This window comes from Lethenteron reissneri, chromosome 12 (assembly GCF_015708825.2).
Source record: "Lethenteron reissneri isolate LAM-NWPU_2019-01 chromosome 12, ASM1570882v1, whole genome shotgun sequence".
In the NCBI taxonomy this organism is placed as follows: Eukaryota; Metazoa; Chordata; class Hyperoartia; order Petromyzontiformes; family Petromyzontidae; genus Lethenteron; species Lethenteron reissneri.
In genome coordinates, this window is record NC_083790.1 from 1,098,232 (window position 1) to 1,123,917 (window position 25,686).

The following is a 25,686-nucleotide window of genomic DNA, read 5'->3' on the forward strand; positions in this document are numbered from 1 at the left end:
ACACGCCACGCTTGTGCGATGGGGAAATCCGACCCAAACTGTGGACCGTATAGGAAATCCATGTACACAGAGATACATAGATACTCATACAAGTACATAGAGAGACCCATTGAGATACATTGAGAGCCATAGAGATGCATAATTTAAAAACATATATACATCAACAACAACCGCCAGTCGCCACTAAGTGGCAGTGACGTCACCACGACGCTTGTGCCAGGCTATGTGCACCTTGAGGCCACGTGATAATGGAGACACATACATATACTGTACTTATAGACCCATATAGACCCCCAGATAGATAGAGAGATACAGTACTCGAATATATATACACATACAGACTCAAAGAGATACATAGAGACCCATAGAGTTAATAGAAAGACTTTAACAGACAAGCCGAAGCAGTGCAATTGTACTCTTAGGTTTTTTAGGTAAAGTCACGTAGGTAAAAAATAAAATTAAAAGTTAATAAAAGTAATAATGAAAATAAATAATAAATCACGACGTTTCGGAGGCAACACAAGTCTCCGTCATCAGGTGGGACCGTCACAGCTAAAATGACTGCATCAAGTAATTTTTTGCTGTGACGGTCCCACCTGATGACGGAGACTTGTGTTGCCTCCGAAACGTCTTGATTTATTATTTTATTTTATTTCCATTATTACTTTTATTAACTTTTAATTGTAATTTTTACCTACGTGACTTTACCGAAAAAACCTAAGAGTCCGAATCCTTGCAGTCACGAAAGCTTCAACTCTAGAATTAAGTGCAATTGTGGCTATGCAACCAAAACTGTGGACAGCACAAGTAAGCCCACTATAGCCTGTGCCCATTACACGGAGGAGGAGGAGCAGCAGGAGGAGTAAAGCCACACGAACTCTCTCGCTCTGCTGAAGCCCTCTCGTCATGGCCAGCAGACCTCGACATTGCCATCGAGCTCCTGGCCATCTGCTGCTGCTGCTGCCATCATATGCAATTATATAATATACATGCGTGTGCGTGTCGCCAGAGCCGTCCCTACGTTACGGCGAATCGGGGCGAGCGCCCTGGGCCCCGCGCTTGGGGGAGGGGCGCGCTTCGACGTCACGGTGTCAGATGGAAGACTTCCGGTTTAGTTTGAAGGCGTCCGTGGGGGGCCCCACACGATGGGACTTACCCCGGGGCCTCCCCTCCCCGTGTGTTGCCAAACTGCTGCGACACGTGGTGCTGGACTCACGGCGGTCATCAACGAACACGGCGGTCAATAACGCGATCTGAAACACGCGAGAGGATGCGGCTCACGTAGGGCTCAGCAAAGGTCGTTAGATGATCCACCAGGTAACGTGCCCGGGTCATACGACCATGCAACACGCCTTGGCACTCCGCACCCATCGAACTCCCTTCTCCTCTCTCGTCTCCCCTCTCGTATCCGCTGGTCCACGTTCCCAGAGCTTCGTCTCAGCCGGTGACTCACTGAGCCAGCATCTCGGAGTCGAATGCGAATTGATATCTCCCCGGCGCTTTGCCTCACTCGTTGTCCAGGGCTTTGTCCCTGCAGAAGACGACTCGCTGACGAAGCATATCTAAGTCGCGTAAATAATCCCTGCCCAGGGCTTTCCCCAGATGATGTGTTCCTGGGCCGGCGCCGCCGAGGCTCCGACGCACGTGCAGAAAAAACAACGTGGAGAGAGAGAACTACTTCCCGATACGGAAAGAGGAACACGTGGATTAGAGAACAACACGCAGCAAACATCAAGGACCTCATTTGCCAGTCTCAAAATACAAGAATAGGTTTTCCCCTTTTTTATGACAACAAAACCTCGTGCCACGGCAGATCTCTCGCCCACTTCAGCAGTTTTGGCTTGCTGTGGTTGTCCCTGCTGCTGACGATTGCTTGTTTTGCGATCGAAACGTCGTGATTTATTATTTTTCTACCCACGTGACTTTACCGAAAGAACGAAAGAGTATAGGTGTTAAGATGTTAAAACACTACACTGAAACCTTTTACGAGGAATCGTGTCTGCATTAACCACAATACTTGTGGTCAGAATGCAAAAAACATACTCTGATAATATATGCAAAATAATGAATTAAATCAAATCAATACTGTATATGCATTGTCTTTGAAAGTGATTGGTTTGAAACTGAGTGGACCAATCAACGACCAGATCGCGCTCGACGTGCAGGAAGAACGAGACGGATCTCTGTCTCTCTGTGTCTCTCTCTCTGTGTGGCTCTCTCTCTGTGTGTCTCTCTGTGTGTGTCTTTCTCTCTCTGTGTCTCTCTCTGTGTCTCTCTCTGTGTCTCTCTCTGTGTCTCTCTCTCTCTGCATTGCAACACGGGGACGGACGGCGATGGCAAGGGGAGATACACATCCAGTAGTGGATCGATCGTGGCTCACTAATTCGATGATCGATCAAATCGGCTCGTGTGCCCGTGCTGGGTGATGATTGCTTCTTAGACGGCAGGGCAGTGGAGGGGGTAGGGACTGTCGACAGCTTGGCGCGGCCTTCATCCAGCAGTGGATTGGCCACGGCTGGTGATGATGAATTATTGATGAAGAGATGAGATCAGACCGCCTCCTGATCAGTAACTGCGCGGCCTGCTGAGTGCTCGGGGGAAGCAGTCACCCAGCAGTGGATAGAACATGGCAACTGCTGGCTGATGCGGATGCAATTCTTGAACTTGACAGATCGAGTCGCGGAGGGTTCAATGTGGTGGGGATGGTGGGGAGGGCTCCATTGAGGGGGGAGGGGGCTAGGGAGTGGGGGGGGAGGAGGGAGGGGCGGAGCGGTCAATGTGAGAGCGACGCAGCCACAAGTTTAAAAGGCGGGGGGGAGGGGAGAGAGAAGCGAGTCGGGAACTTTAGGGCATCGCAGTGCGACGTCCGTGCAAGAATCCGTCTCGGATCTCGTAAGTAAACTTTGTCTCACCGTCCGATCGGCGGCGTTCTCATCCCTCCCCCGCGGTGTATCGCGATTTCGGATGCGCTTCTGCGGCCGTCTGGAACGCGCTCTTCCTTCCGATACTAGGAAGCCAATTTTAAATCGTCTACATTGAAACCCCGTTTCTTTAGAGCTGCTGCTTGTTGTTGTTGTTGTGTTTAGTGTTGTTGTTGTTGTGTTTAGTGTTGTTGTCCTTCCCACGCACCTCCAATGAGCGCGGTTGGCGAGGTACGGTGCGAAAGAAGTTCAACGCACACACAGAGCAGCGCGCTTGCAACCCACAGGGCGCCAGTTGGAATCCATCTCCTCCGATGCGGCAGTTAAAACAATCGTGCAAGTTTCTTAAATACTTATACATTCTATTAAACATTACACTATTATGCTATTTATTATTATACAATCGCCATAGCATTGACAGTCGCGTGAAGGTACTAAGAGGAAGCAAAGGAATATGTCAGTGGGAGAGTGGTAGCAGGAAACTTGCAGCGGAGCAAAGACTCCGATCCGTGAAGAGAAAACAAAAGCTATATAGTCAAGGCCAGCGAATGGCATGCGGTCTGAAAGTCACCGTGAACATGAACACAATCAATCAAGACCCAAAATGGTTTATCACGTCCTTCCAATGATTGCTGAGCCAGAATCCATCTTCTCGGTTGAAATTGTCTCTGTGTTTGTATATGTGGATGGCCTCATGAACGAATCTCTCATGGTAGCCGGATTGCTTGCAGAGAACCTCCGTCTTGGAAAAGTCAATGTCATGTGAGCCCACTGAATTATAACAATGGTCTGCCACGGCTGAGGAGTTTGTCCTACCGTGTTTCATGTCTGCTTTGTGTTCACGGATTCGGTCCGAGACATGTCGTTTGGTTTCTCCAATGTAACTGCTACCACAGAGGCAACTTCGTTTGTAGACGCCAGGGTACTGTATGTCTGGAATCACATATTTTACAGACGGGACCAGATCACAGATTGTATGTACTGTGTTGAATCGGACATGGATCTTGTGTTTATTCAGGATTTTGGAGTTATTTTTTGTGACCCCCACAATGTAGGGTAAGGTGATGGTTTTGAATGGCTCATCAAGAGGATCCTTCTTCATGGTTGGAGTGATGGCTTTGCGGATTGTGTAGTCGGAGTAACCATTAGCCTTGAGAGCTTGGTGCACGTGCTTTAGTTCACTGGCAATGTGTTCCTGGTCGGAGATGCATTGGGCTTTATGGTGTGAGTCTTGATGAGGGAATTCTTCTGGGATGGATGGTGGTGGGAATCCGGTTTTAGGGAAGCATCCGTATGGGTAGCTTTCCTGTAGACAGTGGCTCATTGAACCATCAGGTCTCTTTTTTATTAGGACATCCAAAATGGGTAGCTTGCCATCTTTTTCGACTTCCATGGTAAATCTGATGGCTGGGTGTATGAAATTGATGTGGTCGAGGAATTGGTCTAGAGCAGGCCGGCCATGTGGCCAGATGACAAAAGTGTCATCCACGTACTTCTTCCATAAGGTTGGGCGTAGAGTGGCAGTCTGGATGGCATCAGTTTAAAATTTCTCCATGAAAACGTTGGCTACAACCGGAGATAGGGGGGAGCCCATTGGGGTGCCCTCAGTTTGTTTGTAGAAAGTTCCATTCCAGGTGAAGTATGTATTGGTTAAGCAGTGTCTCACCAGGGCGGGGGGGGGTACTTCAGCATTCAGTCCTTGATGAACCAAGTCTTCAATGATTGCGATGGTGTCAGGTACAGGAACTTTGGTGAATAAGGAGACCACATCAAACCTGACAAGCAGGTCGTCTGGGGACAGGGAAATACCTTGATTGTCGATACCAGGTGAGTAGAGTTTAGTACTGCAGAGGTGATTTTTCCAGTGAAAGGCCGCAAGATTTCAGACAAAAAGCCCCTTAAATACTATCACGTACCCTTTAAATACTATCACGTACCCCTTAAATACTGTCACGTACACCTTAAATACTATCACGTACCGCTTAAATACTATCACGTACCCCTCCCCCCCCACCCACACATTCGCATCTGTCCGCCCAGCGGCACAAATCGGTAAGGAACTCGTGTGGTGGAGTAAAGTGTGGGTCACTCCCAAGACGCCTGTCCAGCATGGAAGAGTAGGCCAAATACCCTCTGTGGTGGGAGGGGGGGGGGGGCTTTCTACCAGCAGCGGGGTGAGCGAGACATTGCAGGGCTGCACCTTGAGCCGTGTCCCAGTGGCAGTGATGTTAGCACGGTACACGGCTCTCAGTCTTCACTTGATGGAGCACGTGGGTGTCCCACTTCGGTGCACGCCACAGGTGACTTGAAGGGTCCTTCGTGGTAGTTCTGTGATATCCGCTTCCCGCGGACCGTTCTCTCACACGGACCTATGCGTTGCTCTCGAATCGTGATTATTTGGCTGCATTTTGCATACGCTGCTGTTGTCGAACACTCAGGAAGTTATTGCAACTATACTAGGCAATACAATTTGGACTGGTATTGCTACTAATTTTAACTGCATGAATATACATTGGTGTATTTATGTATGGTGTGTATGTATGTATGAGGCTATTGATGCGTGTGTATTGGCATGCAGTAGTGTAGAGCTTAGCGCCCTGCGGTGAAAACCCAGCGGCCCGACTTCGATTCCCGCTCACGGCCAACACCAGTGACGATTATTTGAACTAATCCTGTGCCTCCCCGAGGTCGACTCAGCCTCAAATGAGGCTGAGTCGACCTCGCCACTAGGGGAGACAAAGGCTGTCGGGCGTGGTGCAGGCCACCCACCCGCTCGTGTGCCGTGCCGGCCTTCTTCCAAGGCGCTCACGAACAGTACTTGCCCCAACAGTCTGTTGAAAGGCTACACGGGGGATCTTTGTCTTTGTGCATGTTAGTGAGTACAGTATCTTAACCTTCGACTCCTGTTGCCTGCACGATCCGTCTGGTTAGTACGCAGGGGATAAGCAATCTCATTCCAACGCAAAATCCAGAAAACAAGCAGCTCAAAAGCCACCAAAGTTCAATATTTACTATCCATTCAGTCCGGCTATCGGTCTTTTTTTTTATCTGAGCAATACTTTTGCGTGCGTGTCAAAGTATAAACAAGCTGACTGGATGGTAGTACAGCATTAAAAGACCCCAGCGAAAACTCACTTTATATAGATAATATAGATAAACAATCGCTCTCGACTTTACTTGTGACCTTAGAAAACAAGAAATGCACGCGATAGGTCGACCGTTTTGGGCAAATGACCCTTAACCTCAGAGCAGAGAGTGACCGGCAAAAAAGGTAGACACTTACCAAACACAGCATCCTCTCTGCCCGGCTCCCCCTGCCAATGTAATCCTCATTTGGCGTTGCGTTGTAATTCAACGAAGAATCGATCCGTGTTAGAGAACGGTCCACGTGAAGCGGATATCACCGAGCTACCACCGCCTCTGGATTATCACCATCGCACGTGCACCACTGCGCCATCTGCTGGCCACCACCTCGCACTTGTACGTACGTTGAACTTCTTTCGCACCGGACGTAGCCAACCGCATCGAATTGGAAGGTGCGGACGTTCGGAGGTGCGGGAATCGGAGGTGTCACAAATCTGCCCTGGCGCGATCCTCCAACCATCGCCTCCAAATCGTGGGGATCACTGTCACGCGCCAGGCTCACTCCACGTCTCGTATCTCACCCCGTGCCCCCCCACCACCACCTTATTCTTTTCTCCATCTTTCGACCCCCCCCCCAGACACCCCCCACCCCCCCGACCTGAAGCCATGGTGCTACATGCGGGGTTCAAGGGAGCGGGCCAGGTGGAGGGGCTGCAGGTGTGGAGGGTGGAGAAGCTGAGTCCTGTGGCCGTGGCACCCAACCAGTACGGCAACTTCTTCACGGGGGATGCCTACGTGGTGCTCAAGACGTTCGCCTTTGGCCCTGCGGTCAAACGATACGAGCTGCACTTCTGGCTCGGTGAGGCACACACTGGGCTCGAGGCCGCTCGCCCGCCGAACTCGCTCAACCCACTCAATCGCTCGATCAATTGCTAACTCAATCAGCCGTTGAACCACTCAACCATCGACTCATCAATCGACTCGCTCGATTAAACATCAACCCCCCCACCCCTTCCTCCCGCGTGTCTCCACCGTGCCATAGGTAGCGAGTCTGCCGCTGCTGCCTTGCTCACATAATGTCCCCGTGTATCTGTGTCCCCGTGTCTCCGTGTCCCCGTGTCTCCGTGTCCCCTTTTCTCCGTGTCTTCGTGTCCCCGTGTCCCCATTTCTCCGTGTATCCATGTCCCCGTGTCTCCGTGTCCCCGTCTCCCCGTGTCCCCGTCTCCCCGTGTCCTTGTTTCTCCGTGTCTCCATGTCCCCATTTCTCTGTTTCTCGGTGTCTCCATGTCCCCGTGTCCCCATGTCCCCGTGTCTACGCGTGACCCCACCGCAGGTAGCGAGTGCTCTCAGGACGAGTCCGGCGCGGCGGCAGTTCTCACCGTGCAGCTGGACGACTCCCTGGGGGGGCGGCCCGTGCAGTACCGCGAGGTGCAGGGACACGAGTCCAATTCGTTCCTCTCCTACTTCAAGGGCGGCATCAAGTACAAGGTGCGTGCGCACTCGCGTGAACCGCCCGGTGCTGCTGCTGCGTAACAATGGAGCGGCGAGCTCCCTACTCAGGTCAGAGGAGGAGACTCTGCAGGACCTCGTCACTTCGTCGTCATCGTCGTCGTTGTTTTTGTCGTGCAGGCGGGCGGCGTGGCCTCGGGCTTCCGCCACGTGGAGCCCAACGTGGCGGACGTGAAGCGGCTGCTGCACGTGAAGGGGCGACGCACGGTGCGTGCCACCGAGGTGCCGCTTTCCTGGAAGAGCTTCAACCAGGGGGACTGCTTCATCGTCGACCTGGGGGCGGTGAGGATGGGCGGGCAGTGGCCGCTAGCACTGCGGTGTTGTGTGTCATGACGCCTCCGGCCAGCTGGTTACCCTCTTGGCTTGCTCGCATCCGGTGGCGCGGCGTTGGCTAGGTGATGCTAACTCCCTCGCCTGGTATGCAGGAGGTCGTGAGTTTGATCCCAACCCTGTTGCCTGCTGTACATTTATAGTTTGCGTGTTCTTCCTGTGGTCGCGTGGATTTCTCTCCAGGTCTTCCGATTTTCCCCTCCACATTTAGGATCAACGTGCGTTTAGAGTTTTTGGCCGCTATAAAGGTCCACGTGATGATTTCACACTTCTTTGAGCTATTATATGTAGCCAGATCCCTTCTGAAAAAGAGCTATATAGTCTAGATTAAAAGTTTTGGTGACTGCAGGGATCCATACTCTTTGGTTCTTTCGGTAAAGTCACGTAGGTATTAAATAAAATTAATTAAATCACCACGTTTCGGGCGCAACACAAGCGGCTGTCATCAGGTGGGACAACCACAGCAAGAAACAATTGCTGAAGTGGGCAAAAGGGCTGCTGCAACAAGAGGCTATATAGGCAAGAGAAGGGGGGAGGAGCCAGGGAGGAGAGACAGGGAAGGTGGGGGTGCGGGGTAGGGGGAGTGGAAGCTACAAGCTAAGACACGTGCATGGCAAAAAATGCTGGGGTGGGGAGGGGAAGTGGGCGGGGCTGGAGGTGGGAGGGTTAGGAAACTGGAGATGCGGATATGAAGGCAGGCCAAAAGCAGTTATGGTTTTACGTGGTTAATAACATCCTTCCAATGATTGCTCAATCTGAATCCATCTTCACAGTTGAAGTTAGGTCTATGTTTATACATCTGGATGGCTTTATGAACAAACCTTTGATAGTAGCCCGAAGGTTTCCTCAGCACCTTGGTCTCAGAAATAAACAATATCAAGAGAGCCCACAGTGTTATAGCAATGGTCAGTCACGGCGGAGGTATTAGTTCTGCGGTGTTTCAGATCTGCCTTGTGTTCGCGAACACGGTCCGAGACATGTCGTTTCATTTCCCCAACGTAACAAACATCACAGGTGCAACATAGTTTGTAGACTCCAGGGTATTGCATGTCAGGAGTGACATCCTTCACAGATGGGATTAGATCCCCGATTTTGTGTACTGTACTGAATTGGACCTGGATCTTGTGTTTGTTTAAGATTTTGGAAATCTTTTTGGTAACGCCTGCTATTTATGGTAACGTGATGGTTTTGATCGGCTTCTCAGGGGGTTATTTCTCCATGGTTGGAGAAACAGCTTTGCGGAAAATGCGGTCCGAATATCCATTCATCTTAAGGGCCTAGTGTACGTGTTCCAGTTCACTGGCTATGTGGTGTTGGTCAGAAATGCAGTGGGACCTGTGGTGTAGTATTTTGATGAGGGAATTCTTCTGTGACGGATGGTGGTGGGAATCAGGTTTCAGATAGGAATCTGTGTGGGTGGCTTTCCTGTAGACAGTGTCACAAAGAGCCATCAGCTCTCTTCTCAAACAAAACATCCAGGAATGGTAGCTTGCCATCCTTCTCCACTTCCATGGTGAATTTGATGGATGAGTGTATCGAATTAATGTGGTTGAGAAATTGGTTTAATGCTGGCAGGCCATGTGGCTAAATGACGAAAGTGTCATCCCCATACTGTATCTCTACCACAAGGAAGGACGTAGGGTGGATGTCTGGATGGCATCTGTTTCAAATTTCTCCATGAAAACATTCGCTATCACTGATGATAAGGGGCAACCTATGGGGGTACCTTCATTTTGTTTGTAGAAAGTACCATTCCAGGTGAAGTAAGTGTTGGTAAGGCAGTGCCTAACCAGAGTAGGAACATCAGGGTTCAGTCCATATTGGACTAAATCTTCAATTATTGCTAAGGTGTCAGGCACTGGAACCTTGGTGAACAGAGAAACCACATCAAAGCTGGGGACAGTGAAATGCTCTTGATTCAGGGGCGGTTTCTTCATTAGGGCGATTGGGCGACGCACCACTAATGTCATTCAACCACAGAGTCACGCTAGCCGTCACTGTGCCTCTGGATATAGTCCAATCAGCGTCATGCTACGTTCTGAGTACCGCCTCTTTTTGGACGATTTCCCTCCAGCTGAGAATCGCCCCGAGTGGCCCCATAGACTTACATTCAAAGATGTTTTTTTTCGAACGGGGGCGCTGCAATGCATTCTCTATGGCTTCCGGGAGGGCTCGCCCTAACGTGCTTATGTCATCATACGTGCTTACGTCATCATACGTAAGCACGTTTCATCCAACAATATAATTTGTTGCCACCTAGTGGAATCTTTAATAAAATAAACTTGAGTGGTTTGTTTTAATAGTGAGTATAGAAACAAACAAGATGTATTGTAAGAGTCACTTTATTTTTCATTAATATTAAAGAAGTGAAGTTGCCTTTACATGCTTAAGCTGTTAATTTATCCATTGCATGGGTGGACCTTATCCTTATCAATCATCCAGACATTTGCCCCCCCTGAGAGATTTTGCAGGAGCCGCCACTGCCTTGGTTAGAGAGACCAAGTGAGCTGAGTTATATACTGCTGAGGTAGTCTTGCCAGTGAATGGAAGCAAGGTATCAGACAGAAAACGGGCCAGCTTGTAGATAGGTGAGTTGATCGTGGAAACGCTGGGCCGAAGTGGAGTGCCTTCTTTATGGATCTTAGGAAGACCATAGAGTCTGGGTGGTCTAGCAGCAGAAGGTTTTAGGGAGAGCCGTTAGACTGGTTCGATTAGAGAAGTCGAACTGGTATTGTTGGTTTTTGTAGTCAGGCGGTTCGTAGGATCTTTGGTGATTTTGGTGTAGCTGCCATCATTAAGAAGGTCCTGGATTTTGTTGTTATATGTGGTTTTATCCATGATGACAGTAGCATTGCCCTTGTCGGCCAAGAGGATGACTATGTCATCCCTCTTTTTCAATTTTGCGAGTTCAGAGCGCTCATCTTTGCTGATGTTACTAATGGGTTTCTTAGCATTTTTAAGGATGGTGGCAATTTGAGCTCTAGCAGCATCTGTCGGGATGTGTTCCAATCCTTTGAGGGCTACGTCGACCTGGGAGATTATATCATCCACTGGGATATGTTTAGGGGTGACTGCGAAATTCAACCCTTTAGCTAGTACCGATTTTAGGCTGTCAGAAATTGGGCTGTTACTGTGATTGATAACAATCTTGTTAACATCTAACTTTTTAACGTGTGGATCTGGCTTATTTTTTGACAGGAGGTTGAATTTAGCGATCAAGTTAACTTTACATTTGGTTGACATTGAATTAGCAGAGGAGACTGTCATGTTATCTAAATGGTTTCAATCAGAAGTGGACATTTTATCTGTTAATATTAGGTGTGATTGTAAGAGAGTCTTGTCTAAATTATCAAGTTCAAATCGGAGCAATCTTATTCTCTCTGAGATTAGTGATAGGCTGGCTTTAAACAAGATCCGTTTAGCGTTAGGAGAAGTGACAGCAGCAGATGTGAGTGTAAATGCGATAGGTATTACCTTGTTATCGCGACATCTCTTGAGGAAGGTTAGCGACTCGATTAGTTGCACCTTCTTGTCCCGTTGTCTGTTAAAAGCTCTAATAGATGTGTGGAAACCGTTCCGGTAGAGGCGGTTCAATCGAGTTTTGAAGTTTTCGTGACTGCAGGGATCCATACTCTTTGGTTCGTTCGGTAAAGTCACGTAGGTATTAAATAAAATAAAATAAATCACGACGTTTTTGGCCTGCCTTCATATCTGCATCTTCAGTTTCCTAACCCTCCCACTCCCAGCCCCGCCCACTTCCCCTCCCCACCCCGGCATTTTTTGCCGTGCTTGCGTCTTACTTGTCGCCTCCACTCCCCCTACCCCATACCCCCACCCTCCCTGTTTCTCCTCCCTGGCTCCTCCCCCCCTTCTCTAGCCTATATAGCCTCTTGTTGCAGCAGCCCTTTTGCCCACTTCAGCAATTGTTTCTTGCTGTGGTTGTCCCACCTGATGACAGATGCTTGTGTTGCGCCCGAAACGTGGTGATTTAATTTATTTTATACCTACGTGACTTTACCGAAAGAACCAAAGAGTATAGAGCTATATAGCTTAGTAGGCCTTACTTGGTCAAGTATAAATAGGCGATATTTTAGCATCCACCCCAGTGGCTGACAGACAGAATGCGCTGGATGGTTGCGAGCAGCTGGTTATCCCTCCATCTTAAACTAAACTACGAAAGGACGACAGAAAAACAAAATAAGCTTGCGCCGGAAGTCCCAATCAACTAGCACCTGAGGTCCCCTGGCCATGTACCGTATGGGAGGCCCAGGGCACTGAATCGCATCCCTCGGGGATCCTCCGGACCCTCCAGGCACAACGTGCAGACACTGTGGCCAGCCACGCGGAAAGTCCCCATGCCCACATGGGACACATGGGAGGAGAGGCTGCCATGCCTCTGCACCTCTCCGGGACAGAGGAGGTTTACTCGCCAGTTTGTGGTTTGCGACGCACTTGCTTCAGGAGTTGAGCCGTGTTGGTACTCGGGTGCTCCCTGTAGAACATCTACCAGTGGTGCGGCTCGGGCTGCAACCGCTACGAGCGCGTCAAGGCGTCCGAGGTGGCGCGCGGCGTGCGGGACCACGAGCGGGGCGGGCGGGCGACGGTGCACGTGGTGGAGGAGGGCGAGGAGACCGCACAGCTGCTTAACGTGAGCCGGGGAGGGGGGGCATCGTCATCATCATAGCGATCGTCATCATAGTCATCGTCACAATCATAGCCATCATCATCGTGATCATCATAGCCATCACCATCGTCGTCATCCTCGTTTTTGGAGTCGTTATCAGTCATCGTTATTATTATTAAAATCAGTGGCAGCAACACGACTAAAATCGTCACCATCATACATATGGCTCTGTCGTAATAGCCTAAACTAGTAAATCATCAGCAATATAATTACGATCGCCACCACCATCGTCATCCATTATAAAAAACAGCAGCAGCACATCTTTTTATCATCATCATTATCACCATCATCATCGCCACCATGATCGTTATGACCTTCGCGTTATTGACCTATCAACCCTGACTCTGCACACCCTTCCAGGTGCTGGGCCCCAAGCCTGAACTTCCACCCGGGACCCCTGATGATGTGGAAATGGATATCTCGAACCGGAATTCAGCCAAGCTCTACAAGGTTACAAACAAGGACCAAACAACGATGATTATAACAACACATTATTTCTAAGATTCCTTACTTTGTTTTAGGTACACAAGATGTTGTACAAAAAAATGTCATAGGCCACGGGGAGGAAAAACTAAGAAGCCACAGAGAAGTCAATTCAGAGCCCCTTAAAATGGCTACCTGATACTCGAAGGTGGGAACCCCCCAATAACTGACAGCCAGCGTGACGTGGCTGTCCGTGCCAATGGCTCGGTTGAGCAGTAGATTACATGTCGCTCAACTCCACGTTGAATTATGCTGCTACTGATAATGATGGTCGTTGCAACGAATATATGGAGAGTATGATGATGGTGATATTATTACATTAGTTGTGAATTATGTTGATGATAATGATGATAATGGTAGTGGTAATAATGATGGAGAGATGAAGATTACGATAATAAAGATTATGATCATCATCATTGTGGAGGGAGGAGGATGATGGTGGTTGTGGACGACGATGATGTTTGTGGTAATCAAGATGATGATGGTGATGATGATGGAGGGATGAGGATTATGATTGGGTAATAAAGATGATGATGATGATGATCATCATTATCATTGTGTAGGAATGAGGATTATGGTGGTTGTGGATGTCGTTGATTGCCACAGATCTCCGACGAGAGCGGCCGCATGGAGGTGAAGGAGGTGGCGAGCGCGAGTCCCTTCCAGCAGTCACTGCTCGACTCGGCAGACTGCTTCCTGCTCGACAACGGCTCCGCGGGGCAGATCTTCGTGTGGAAGGGTGAGGGCTAGGGTTAGGGTGAGGGCTAGGGTGAGGGTTAGGGTGAGGGCTAGGGTGAGGGTTAGGGTGAGGGCTAGGATAAGGGTGACGGTTGGGGTGAGGGCTAGGGCTAGGGTTAGGGTGAGAGTTAGGGTAAGGGTCAGGCTAGGGGTTAGGCTGACGGCGGACCCATCACAAGCATCATCTCAGCACTCCACCAACCCACCATCCCATCACTATCGTCCCATTGCACCATCATCCCATCATCCAATTGCTACAATCCCATTATCATTCACACAGCCAAAGTTCCCAGCCGTGATGGGGATAGATAGAGGATGCTGAGTCTGACTATTCTCATTCAAGAGGGGTCCCGCTATATTATGCAGGGGGGGGGGGGGGGGGGCACAACAAGTTGCTATTTCATTTCCCAACTCGGTCATTTGCCGGTAATGTTTTTTTTTCTACCACCAAGTTGGACCATGACGCCGCCACGTACTACCGAATGTTGTATGAAGATGATCACGTGGTGAAGTGGTTAACAAGTTGGGGAAGTGGTGAAGTGGTTAAGTGATGAAGTGATGTCGCTGCAGGCAAGAGAGCCAACTCGAACGAGAGGCAGAAAGCGATGATGACCGCTGAGGAGTTCATCAAGAAGATGAGCTACTCGCCCAGCACCAAGGTGACGCAGAGACACCAACCACACCACCACCAACAACAACAACACCAACAACAACCCCCCAGCGGTCCTCTCACTCCGCACACTGCGCCTTTGGGAAGGGGAATCTTGAGTTTTGGAGATGTTTGCATAAATTGCTCATCCTTGCACGACTTGTAGTTCTCGTGTTTATGAGTCGAGTAGTCAAACACGTTCGATTGGCGCTGCAGAGTCACTGGGGTGGAGCGGTAGCGCTGTGGTTGTCGCCCTGCACTGTGAACCGAGTGGCACGAGTTCGATTTCCCGGCCACGGATGACATCAGTGGCAAGTGGTATCCAAATCGGTTTGGGATAATCCCGCTTAACCAACCTCCACCTACCCCTATCATTACCCCAACCCTTACCACTACCCCTACCAATAGCCAAACCCCTACCACTACCCCAACCCTTACCACTACCCCTATCACTACCCCAATCTATACAACTACCCCAACCCCTACCACTGCCCCAACCAATACCCAAACCCCTACCACTACCCCAACCCTTACAACTACCACTACCCCAACCCCTACCACTACCCCTACCCCAGCCATACCAATACCTCTACCACGACCCCAACTCCTCCCACTTCCCAACCCCTACCACTACCCCAACCATACCCCAACCCCTATCACTACCCCAACCCCACACACGCAGCCCAGGACACACACGCAGCCCAGGACACACACGCAGCCCAGGACACGTACACAGCCCAGGGCGCACACACACAGCCCAGGACACGCGCAGCCCAGGACACACACACAACAACAACCGCCATTCGCCGCTAAGTGGCGGTGACGTCACCACGACGCTTGTGCCAGGCCATGTGCACCTTGAGGCCACGTGAAGTGTCGAACGCCCGCTGGCAGGAGGTCACGGGGCAGACCCAGGTGCCACGGGACGACTGACTGAGATGACCGAGATGACTGGCTGATGCACCACTTGTGCCCCCTACTGTGCCAACTTGCTGTGTTTTAGCCACCCGGCGCTCCGCTCGTTGTTGTGAGCATCGCTCCTCCGCCCTCCGTTGTTGCTGGAGGGCGACTGCTCCAACTGCCCAGTAGCGTCCTTCACAAGCCTCCTCCATAGAGGCCGATCTTGACATCGCTGGTACCAGTCATCGGCAAGTCCACTCAGCTCCACGTCCTCCTGTACCACATCACTCCATCTCTTCTCTAGCCCGTGCCGTGCCCATCCGGCCGAACAAAAGCTGTTTAGGCATGCGGTGGCTGGGCATGCGTGCTACATGACCCAGCCAACGCAACCTTGCCTGCCGGAGGAGCTCACCGATGCGACTTTGCCCAGATCTTTCAAGGATTTGTGAGCTCCTCACACAATCCAGCCTGGTTAAACTCAGGATGGATTGTAGGCAGGCCAGCCTAAATGTTTCCAACCGGCGAAGATGCTCCATTTGCGGGGTCCACGTTTCGCAAGCGTAGAGAAGGGAGGGAATGACCGTGGCCGAGAAGACCTGAAGCTTCGTGCGGAGCGACAGACCAGGTAGCTTCCACACAGTGTTACGCAACCGATGAAAAGATATTGCCCCTCGACTCATTCGGAGTGAGACCTCTGCTGTTAAACTGGAGCCGGTCATAAGCACACTGCCAGGTATGGGAAACTCTCCACTCTCGCCACTACTGCCCCATCACCGATTGGGAGTTGTGGGGGTGGAGTGTCCGATGGTACAAAATACCCAGGCAGGTGCTTAGTTTTAGTGGGGCTGATGGTAAGGCCCCACCTCTTAGTGGCACGCTCCAGTCTCAGTAGCAGCATCTCCGACTACTCCTCTGAATGAGCAGATATTACCAAATCATCGGCATACATAACGTGGTTGACCAATAGGGAGCCATCCCTTGATCGCACCCGGGCATCGATCAGCCTCCCATTCTATCTGTACCAAATGGAAATTCCCCCGGTACAGCTATTGAAGGCTTCATGAACTACATGGTCAAAATAGCTGTTAAATAGTGTGGGAGCCAGAGGACATCCTTGTCACACCCCAAGGTGTACAGGGAAAGGCTCTGACTCCCGGCCACATAGTTTTCTGCTCACCATCATGAAGGTCCTTAATGATCGTCAGCAGAGGGTCAGGGACTCAGAAAGCACGAAGGACAACCCAGAGCCCAGGCCTAGTGATGGTATCATAGGCCTTGACCAGGTCAATAAAGCAGAGATGTAGGTCTTGTTGGAATTCCCTACACCTCTGCTGTAGCAGACGGACAGAAAATATGGCATCTGTGCAGGACCGCCCTTTCCTGAAACTGCATTGGGACTCCGCAAGCCTCTCCTCAGCGTGCTTAGCAAGGCGATGTTGAATAATCCTTGCCAGGACCTTTCCCGACACACTGAGAAGTGAGATGCCCCTGTAGTTGTTACAGTCTGTGTGGTCCCCCTTCTTAAAGAGGGAGACCACCAGGGCATCCTTCCAATCCTGCAGAACCCGTCCAGTGGTCCAGACTGTTGTTATAATGTCATATAGGGCAGTCTGTGCACAAACGCCACCCTCCCTCAGAATTTCGCTTGGGAGATCATCTCTGCACGGTGCCTTTCCTGGTCTCAGACTCCGGATCGCCTTCAGTACTTCCTCAACAGATGGCACTTCAGCCAGCCACTCACAGGAGGTGACTTCTTCCAATATTTGAGGCAACGCAGCTTCAGCAGGGTTATCCCCACTTTGTGCCTGGCTGAGGGATTTCCCCTCCCCCAGGACCTCACAGAAATGCTCAGCAAATCTGCAAACCTGTTCCTGGGGGTCAGAGATTGGATCACCGTTTTTTCCCCTAATGATGGTAATAGGTGTGGCGCTGCAGGTTACTTTTTTGATGGAGTTAAATAGTGATTTGTGATCGCGGGCCACTGAGGCATTCCATCTCCTCAGCAACCCGCGACCACCACCCATCCTTGCAGCGCCTTATGGCTGTCCGAACCTCCGAGCGAAGGCTGCGGTAAGCCTCCTCATTCTCTGACGTGGGATGCTGTAGCCGATGAGAGTGGGCCTGTCGCTTTTTCTCAACCATCCTGAACATCCTCCTCTGTCAGCCAGGGTCTCTGGGGAGGTCTGGACCGCGTACCCAACGCAGCCATTGCAGCTGCATGAGTCACAGTCCTAAACCTCGCCCATTTACCCTCGACATCAGGAGGAGTGGGGGACGATGCCAACCCCAGCTGCAAGCGATGATGCAATTCTCGCTTGCAACTTTCATCAGCTAACTGAGACCAGGTGACTTTAGGTTGGAATGGGGTCCTGGGTGTACACACACCACCGGAGTAGAAGAATGGCAGGCGCATCTTATAGTCGATGGTCAGAGGGCAGATCAGCTCCACTGTAGGTCCTGGTGTCAAGGACATGGGCTCGCATCCGCTGGTCTGTCACTATGTAGTCCAGCAGATGTTCTTGCTTGGACCCGGCATGCATCCATGATGTTGTGTGGATGCGCCGATGCCAGAAGAGTGTGTTGGTAATTACAAGCCCATGGGCTGCACAAAAATCTAGCAGCCTCCTACCGTTGTTATTGAGGTGATCTGGCCCATGCCTTCCAATCACTCCAGACCAGGTGCCAGCATCATGACCAACTCGGGCATTGAAGTCACCCAACAAGATGACTCTGTCCCGAGTGGCCACTTTATCCAGCACCTGTGACAGAAGGTCATAGAAGGCATCTGACTCATCGGCTTTGCCTGCATCCCTCCACGTATGTTCTTCTTCGGTGGGCGCATAAGTAACCACGACCACCACTCCTCGCCTCCGGTTGATGGGAAGGCGAGCCCAAAGTAGCCTGGGGCTTACAGCTTCCCACACCTCACCGCCACGCTCCCAAGCCCCCTTCATTCTTTTGTTCAGAAGAAGAGCCACACCCTGTTGATTGGTAGTCTCCTAACCCGAGTAGAGAACTGTCCACCCCTCATGGTGGCAGGAGCCAGAACCGGTCCACCGGACCTCCTGAATGCCACAGAGATCCAGGCGGTACTGGTCTAGCTCCACAACAGAGGAATGGCAGACTCTCCTCCGCAGTGAGCGTTCGAACGTTCCACGTGGCCACACGAAGTGGCTTTTCGTTGTTTCTGGAGGAGCCCCGAGGGTGAAGATTCAATCTCCTGGCTTTGCCAATTGGGGTTTGGCCAGGTGACGTCATAGACGCCTGTCCCCCCGGGGCCTCCAGCACAAGCTTATTCGTTACATATTTACATCATAGTTTAGTGGTAATGAATTAAAGGTGGAGGGGTTACCAGCCCCTCGCACCCGTCCAGAGCCCCCGTTTAGCCACTGTGGTGGTCACAGACGCCATGAGGGGAGAGGCCAATCCGCATTGGCCCTCCCCCCACAGCGCTGGCCACGACAAAGCTGCCCGTCTGGCACCGCGAGGAGGTAAGGGGTTGTTTTGCCGGACTACACACACAGCCCAGGACACACACACAGCCCAGGACAAACATAGCCCAGGACACACACAGCCCAGGACATGCACAGCGCAGGACACACACACAGCCCAGGACACACACACAGCCCAGGACACACACACAGCCCAGGACACACGCAGCCCAGCCGTGCGTAGCGAGTAGAGAAGCTCCCCCTCTCTCTCTGTTGCTGCTCCTCCCACGTCACTGCTCCCCAGGTGTCAGTGCTGCCCGAGGAAGGGGAGACGGCGCTCTTCAAGCAGTTCTTCCTGAGCTGGAGGAGTAAGGACGACGTCGTGACGCCCGGCAAGACGTACAACGTGGGTAGCGTCGCCCATGTCCAGCAGGTGCCCTTCAACGCCTCCACCCTGCACTCCAGCCCGGCCATGGCCGCGCAGCACGGCATGGTGGATGACGGCAAGGGAGAGGTTCAGGTGAGCAGGGGGTGGGGGGAGGAGGGCAGGGAGGGGCGTACTTTGAACTTCTTTCGCACCGCACATAGCCTACCGCACGAATCGGAGGTGCGGGAGTGAAGGACAGCGAGGCGTGCTGGAGAGTGGGCATGGTAATGGGGTTTGAGAGGGGTAATTGGTGGCTCGCTCGCACTCGCTCACCAACTCGCTCACCAACTCGCTCACCAACTCACTCACCAACTCACTCGTTCATCCACCCACCTACTGGATCATGCGTGCACCAACCCCACCCACCCACTCGCTCACTCATCCGCCGACTCGCATGAGACGACACACGCGAGAGAGAGGCATGCTGGGAAATTAGACAAGGGCGAGGTTCAGGCGAGGGGAGGGAGAATAAACGTGTGAGTGAGCGGTGATTATGAGTTGGTTCACTGGCAATGCCCGTCGTGTAACGCATCTGCGCGTTAAACGAGGACTGCCTGTGCGTGGTCACCTCGCCCTTAGCCGGAGCTTCAGCACCGCTCATTGCCAAGGACTCGGAACGGCTCCACTTGAGATTTGAAGCTCACGGCTCACCTCCTCCACGAAAGCGATTTATATTTTATATATTTATATTTTGTATATTTATAGTTTATATATTTGTATTTTATATATTTATAGTTTATATATTAATAGGTTATATATTTATATTTTATGTATTTATATTTAATATATTTATATTTTATATATTAATATTCTCAATATTTATATTTTACAACTCTGAGAATCCCCGAGGTGCCTAAGTCTGGCCTCAATAAGACTCGCGCATTCACACAACGAATCGTTATTTTGTTATTACGACAATCTGATACAGCCCAAGGCAGCTACCGCCTGCACCACCCCACAGCTACCTCCGGCACCCCCCCAACTACCTCCTGCACCCCCCCCCCCCCCCCAGGTGTGGCGCGTGGAGAGCTGTGGCCGCGTGAGTGTGGACCGCACCAGCTACGGGCAGTTCTTCGGCGGCGACTCGTACATCATCCTCTACACGTGGTGCAGGGGACAGATCCTCTACACCTGGTGGGTGGGGGGAGGGCACGCGTCGGGACACGGGGGCAGAGGGGGTGAGGGTGGGGGGTGCAGGACCATGGCTCGATCCGACAGGTCTGGGGTTGGAGGACGGGGAGAAGGGCGGGCGAGGGTGGGGTGAGACACGGGACGTCGGGTGGCTGTGATGCCAGCGGTTTGGAGGCAAGGGTTGGGGGATCGCACCCGTGGAGATTTGTGAAACTCCGACTTGGCACGGTTGGCTACATACGGTGCGAAGGAAGTTCAACGTCAATGAACATACCAACACAAGAAGGGGTATCCATGCCTTAGCGCCCCCCCTCCCCCCCCACTATAGCCAATCACGGGCACGAATTTATTCGGAGCCAGACCCTAGTTTACACGTGTGAGTGAGTGGTGTGTGAGAGTAGTGTGTGTGTGTGAGTGGTGTGTGTGTGAGAGTGGTGTGTGTGTGAGTGGTGTGTGTGTGGTGTACATGTGGACATGTGCATGTGTTGGGGAGTGTAGCGGTTAACGTGCGCTGCGCTACGAACCCAGCAACCCGATTTCGATTCCCGCTCACGACCAACACCGGTGCAGTTATAGGAACCAGTCCTGGGCCACCCCCCCTCTAGGTAGACTCAGCCTCAAATGAGTACCTTGCGCTTTGTGTAAACATCGCCACTACGGAGACAAAAACGGCCGTGCGTGATGCTGTCCCCCCACCCCCTCCCGTGCCGTGCCCGTCGTAGTCGTCGCTGCTCGCTTCTGACCCCAACGGAGGAACCTTTGTGTTTGTGTGCGCCGGGAGCAGGCAGGGCAGCAAGTCGAGCAAGGACGAGATCACGCACTCCGCCTTCCTGTCCGTGCAGCTCGACAAGGAGCTGGGGGGACGGCCCATGCAGGTGAGCAACACGCGCGCCCCAGGGAGCAGGGCACCACCCTCCCTGTGTCAGTGCCCCGAGGCTCACAGGGCCCAGTCTCAGGCATCTGTGGGAATCTGGTTGAGATCGTGCATTGGATGTTCACAGCCTGGAGCCAGTGGCGGATATTCCACGTTGTGCCCCCCCCCCCCCCCCCCAGGTGCGCGTGGTTCAGGGCTCTGAGCCCCCGCACCTGCTGTGCCTGTTCGGGGGCAAGCCCCTGGTGGTGCACGCAGGGGGCACCTCCCGCCATGGGGGGCAGAGCCCCCAGGCCCCCACGCGACTCTACCAGGTGCGCAGCTCCTCAGCAGGCGCCACCAGAGCCGTCGAGGTGAGGTCGTCGTCGTCACCCTCGTCATCATCCTCGTCATCTTCATCAACATCGTCGTCGTCATTGTCATCCCCGTCGTCATCCTCATCATCATTGTCATCGTCGTCATTATCACCCTCGCAATCATCATCGTCAACATCATCGTCGTCTTCATCCTCGTCAGCTTTGGTGTCTGCTGTACGGCTTCGGGAGTGTCACCACGTGCGCGCGAGCCGTTCGGCACGATGTCCGACGGTTTACTTGATGCGACCTTCCCCCGGCCTCCATGCGGAACTCCCCCCCCCCCTCCCCCACGCGAAGGTCCCCCTGAGCGCCGCGTCCCTCAACTCGAACGACGCCTTCGTGCTGCTGTCCCCCAAGAAGACGTTCATCTGGGAGGGGAAGGGTGCCGAGCGCAGCGAGCTGGACGGGGCAGCCTACGTGGCCCAGCTGCTGGGACGCCGGACGCACGCCGACCTGGCCGAGGGGGACGAGCCAGGTGGGGGGCGAGGGGTAACCTGGGGGGCACCCTCACCCTAACGCCCCCCCCCCTTCTCCTCCCCGCCGAGTTCCGCGGTCATCACAGTCACGACGCCGTCGCCTGCGACTCGCGGGCCGTGGTGTTAACAACCTCGCCTGGTACACAGGAGGTCGTGGGTTCGATCCCGACCCTGACGGTACCTGCTGCATATTGGGATTTGTGTGCGTCTCTCTCTCCCCGAGGTCGAGGGGATTTCTCTCCGGGGTCTTCCGGTTCAGTCGCTCGCCATTGGCCCCAGGGCTGGGCAGAAACAAACAAACCCCGGCCCAAATGCTCATTTGAAGCAGGAAGCCACCGAGACTTTTTTTACTTTCTAGAGCCATCACCGATCGGTTGCCCGTTCCTCTCCCCCACCCCTCCCCCCACAGATGAGTTCTGGTCACTGCTGGGTGGCAAGAAGGACTACCAGAGCTCGCCGAGACTCAGCACCAACTACAACGACCACCCGCCCCGCCTCTTCGCCTGCTCCAACAAGACCGGCCGCTTCCAGGCACGCTCCCCGCCACGCCCCCCCCCCCCTCGTAGAGCTCTCGAGAGGATCATCTGGCTTCTACTCCCCTCCACTCATCCTAGATCCACCACTCTCTCTCTCTCCCATCGCTCTCCTCCCCTCCACTCATCCTAGATCCACCGCTGTCTCTCTTTCCCATCGCTTCTACTCCACTCCACGCACTCTCCGCTTCCAGCGACCGAGGCTCTCTGGCATATCGCCCCCCCCCCGGCCCCCGCGCAGACCTTTGCCGCTCGATTGGCGGGTCGCTCCTTCTCTGCTGCTGCCCTCACGGTCTGGGGCCCTGTCTCGCTGACCACCTCCTGCCTCCTTACCCCCACCACCCCCCAGTGCCCCACCCCCCGGTACGGTGGCAATTCTCACCCCCCCCCCCCCGTGTGCCCTTGCTGACCCTGACGGGCGATGCTCGCCGACGGCAACGCGCCATGGCCGCGTGTAGAGCTCAGCGTCATGTCGGTCACGCCCACAGGTGGAGGAGGTGGCGGGAGACTTCACTCAGGAAGACCTGGCCACCGATGATGTCATGCTCTTAGACGTATGGGACCAGGTAACATCATCTTTTTTTATTATTATTACATATTAATACCATCAGGGTTAATACTGTAGGGGACAGGGCGGATAGTGTTGTTAGGGTCAGGGGCTGGCTGGCTTGTGTGGTTAGGGCCACTGCTAGCGTTCGTGTCAGAGTCTGGTTGTCTAAGTGTCTTCTCACCTTCTGTTATCCCACCACCACAAAGCTCAATACTCTGCGGCCTACTGTCGCTTTGGTCATCGTTGATTCTCAAATGAATCATTACTTCCCGGCCGATGTGGTGCACCAGCAGTGCCATCAAACCGCCCCGGGTGTTTAGGCACCAAACCCTCGGCTCTCGGGAACCCCCGCAGGTGTCGCCGCGGCACAAGTGGCGGCTGCGCCTGGGGGTCCAACAGCCGACTTTGTACATGAAGCAGCCCCTGTTCCAGTCCGCTAGTGGGTGTCATCTTTCACAAGGACGCGAGGCAACTTCACCACAAGCCAACGACGTGGCGACCGACGAATGCAGCGATGAAAGAGAGTCTCGGCCTCGCTGTGCGCTGTGTTGCACCGCTATCCGAGTAGTTAACCTCGCATCCAATAAACCTTCAGAGCCAGGGTGAACATCCGACTCCAAATGTAATTGATTGAATTGAACGAGGTAAAACTGATGGAAAAACACAGCACAAATCCAGCATCTGTTAATACTTGAAAATATCAATACAATGAATGAACACTACAGCATTATAACATTGTCTTAGATAACATGAACTCAACAATAGATCCTGGATCGACCAGGCACCTACATTAGTACTGAATAGCTATACAAGAGAATAAGCTACTGTGTTAAAGGCACATCGTGTAATCAACATGCTGCAGCCTAAATGTACAGCACTACACATAATACTGAATTGTGGATGAGATATTTCCTCATCCTTGCTCTCAAGATCGCAATATAGTTACTTGGGTACAAGTCTGACTCGACTTATTCAATTACAAGTAACATTTACAATAAGGCAAGTTGCAGGCTTCGTTGTTAACTAGGCCTCGTTTTTATCATAACAATTTAACAGCATTATAAAGGCATTTACAGCATTATAACGGTCATTCTAACATTATAACAGCATTCCCAGTATTATAAGAACATAAATGCACTTACAGACAATGCTTCTTAAAGTCCCACAATGTACAGTTACAGTTGGCTTCACTGGGACGCGATTTGTGCCGCCATCTTGAACTCTGTGTAATGGCGGACCCCCAGCCTCGTGGCTGAAAGGCTGTCAAATTGGAATTTCATGGTCACGTGCCCAAACTCAACCTCAAAAAAGGGAATTGCTGTATACACACACCCCCACTCCTGCCGTGGAGCAAAACACCTGCCGTGAGGCAGAACAACGAGAGAAGAAGAGGGAGGAGGAGGGGGGAGGAGTACACAAAAACAGCGGCAGATTTTTTTATCAACGATAATTTTCCGGGAGAGAGAGAAACCCAAGAGGACTGTAGACTCGTGTTCACGGCAACCACGTCTGGGGAAAATAAAATCTGACTTCCAAAATGTACGAGTCATGCGGCACCAGGGTGACCGCGTGGCCACCGTGCCTCCCCTCTTGTATCCCCTGGTCCACGTTCTCAGAGCTACGTCTCAGAAGATGACTCACTGAGCCAGCGTCTCTGAGTCGGATGCGAATTGATATCTCCCCGGCGCTTTGCCTCAGGCGCCAAGTGTCCCCATTATTTGCCGGTCACTCATTGTCCAGGGCTTTGTCCCAGAAGACGACTCGCCGACGAAGCATATCTAAGTCGCGTAAATAATCCCTGCCCAGGGCTTTTCCCCAGATGATGTGTTCCTGGCCGGCCGCCGCCGAGTCTCCAACGCACGTGCAGAAAAAACGTGGAGAGAGAGAGACGCGCGCATTGAACTACTTTCCGATACGGAAAGAGGAACACGTGGATTAGAGAACAACACGCAGCAGGCTCAAGGACAGAGGAACACGTGGACTAGAGAACAACACGCATCAGTTTCAAGGATTGCAGTCGCGGTGTCAGTGAGCGAGCATGGCTTGGGCAGGACGCCACACGGCCAGAAGAGATGGACGATGCCCCCCCCCGCCCCCCGTGGACAAGGCTGGTGACAGAGTGGCAGCCAAGGAAGAGAACGCGTTCCGAGAAGCTTGACCACCGAGGAGATGGAGCCATGAAACCAAGTTCACGTGTGGACGCTAGGAGGATTATTAACATGGCACGATCGTGAGAGGTGGCGGCGGATTGGGGGATGGCTTCATCCAGCAGTGGATTTACTAGGGTTCATGTGTTATTTATTCATGCCTGGTGGGGTAACCTTTAACTTTTATATCCGCTTGTGCCCAAACCTGCATGTTTACGTGGTACATAACTCTCACGCGTCACATGCTCCGTGCCAACAACCTCGCTTCCTCGTTGTATATGTCGACATCAAAGCGAAGCTCATAAACAAACTGGCATGCCAGTGCAGTGCCTGAGGCTAGGGTACAGCCCTGCAATTCCTTGCAAACGCCACTGTTGGCGGAAGGGGCCTAGACTAGCCCCCTGCACAACAACAATAACCGCCATTCGCCACTCAGTGGCGGTGACGTCACCAAGACGCTTGTGCC

At 52.3% G+C, this 25,686-nt stretch overlaps 1 protein-coding gene across 1 annotated transcript; it reads left to right on the forward strand.

Annotated features, from left to right (window-relative positions):
* Positions 1-2,808: 2,808 nt before the first annotated feature.
* Positions 2,809-24,717, forward strand: LOC133341664 (gelsolin-like). The gene is made up of 17 exons (XM_061550256.1): positions 2,809-2,892; positions 6,644-6,864; positions 7,339-7,493; positions 7,635-7,796; positions 12,343-12,492; positions 12,889-12,978; positions 13,618-13,750; positions 14,320-14,408; positions 19,034-19,249; positions 20,169-20,290; positions 21,072-21,162; positions 21,341-21,511; positions 21,812-21,989; positions 22,400-22,521; positions 23,012-23,089; positions 23,428-23,512; positions 24,692-24,717. Exons 2-17 carry the CDS (start codon positions 6,672-6,674, stop codon positions 24,715-24,717), a joined length of 2,061 nt encoding a protein of 686 aa, XP_061406240.1. The 5' UTR covers positions 2,809-2,892; positions 6,644-6,671.
* The last annotated feature ends 969 nt before the right edge of the window (positions 24,718-25,686 follow it).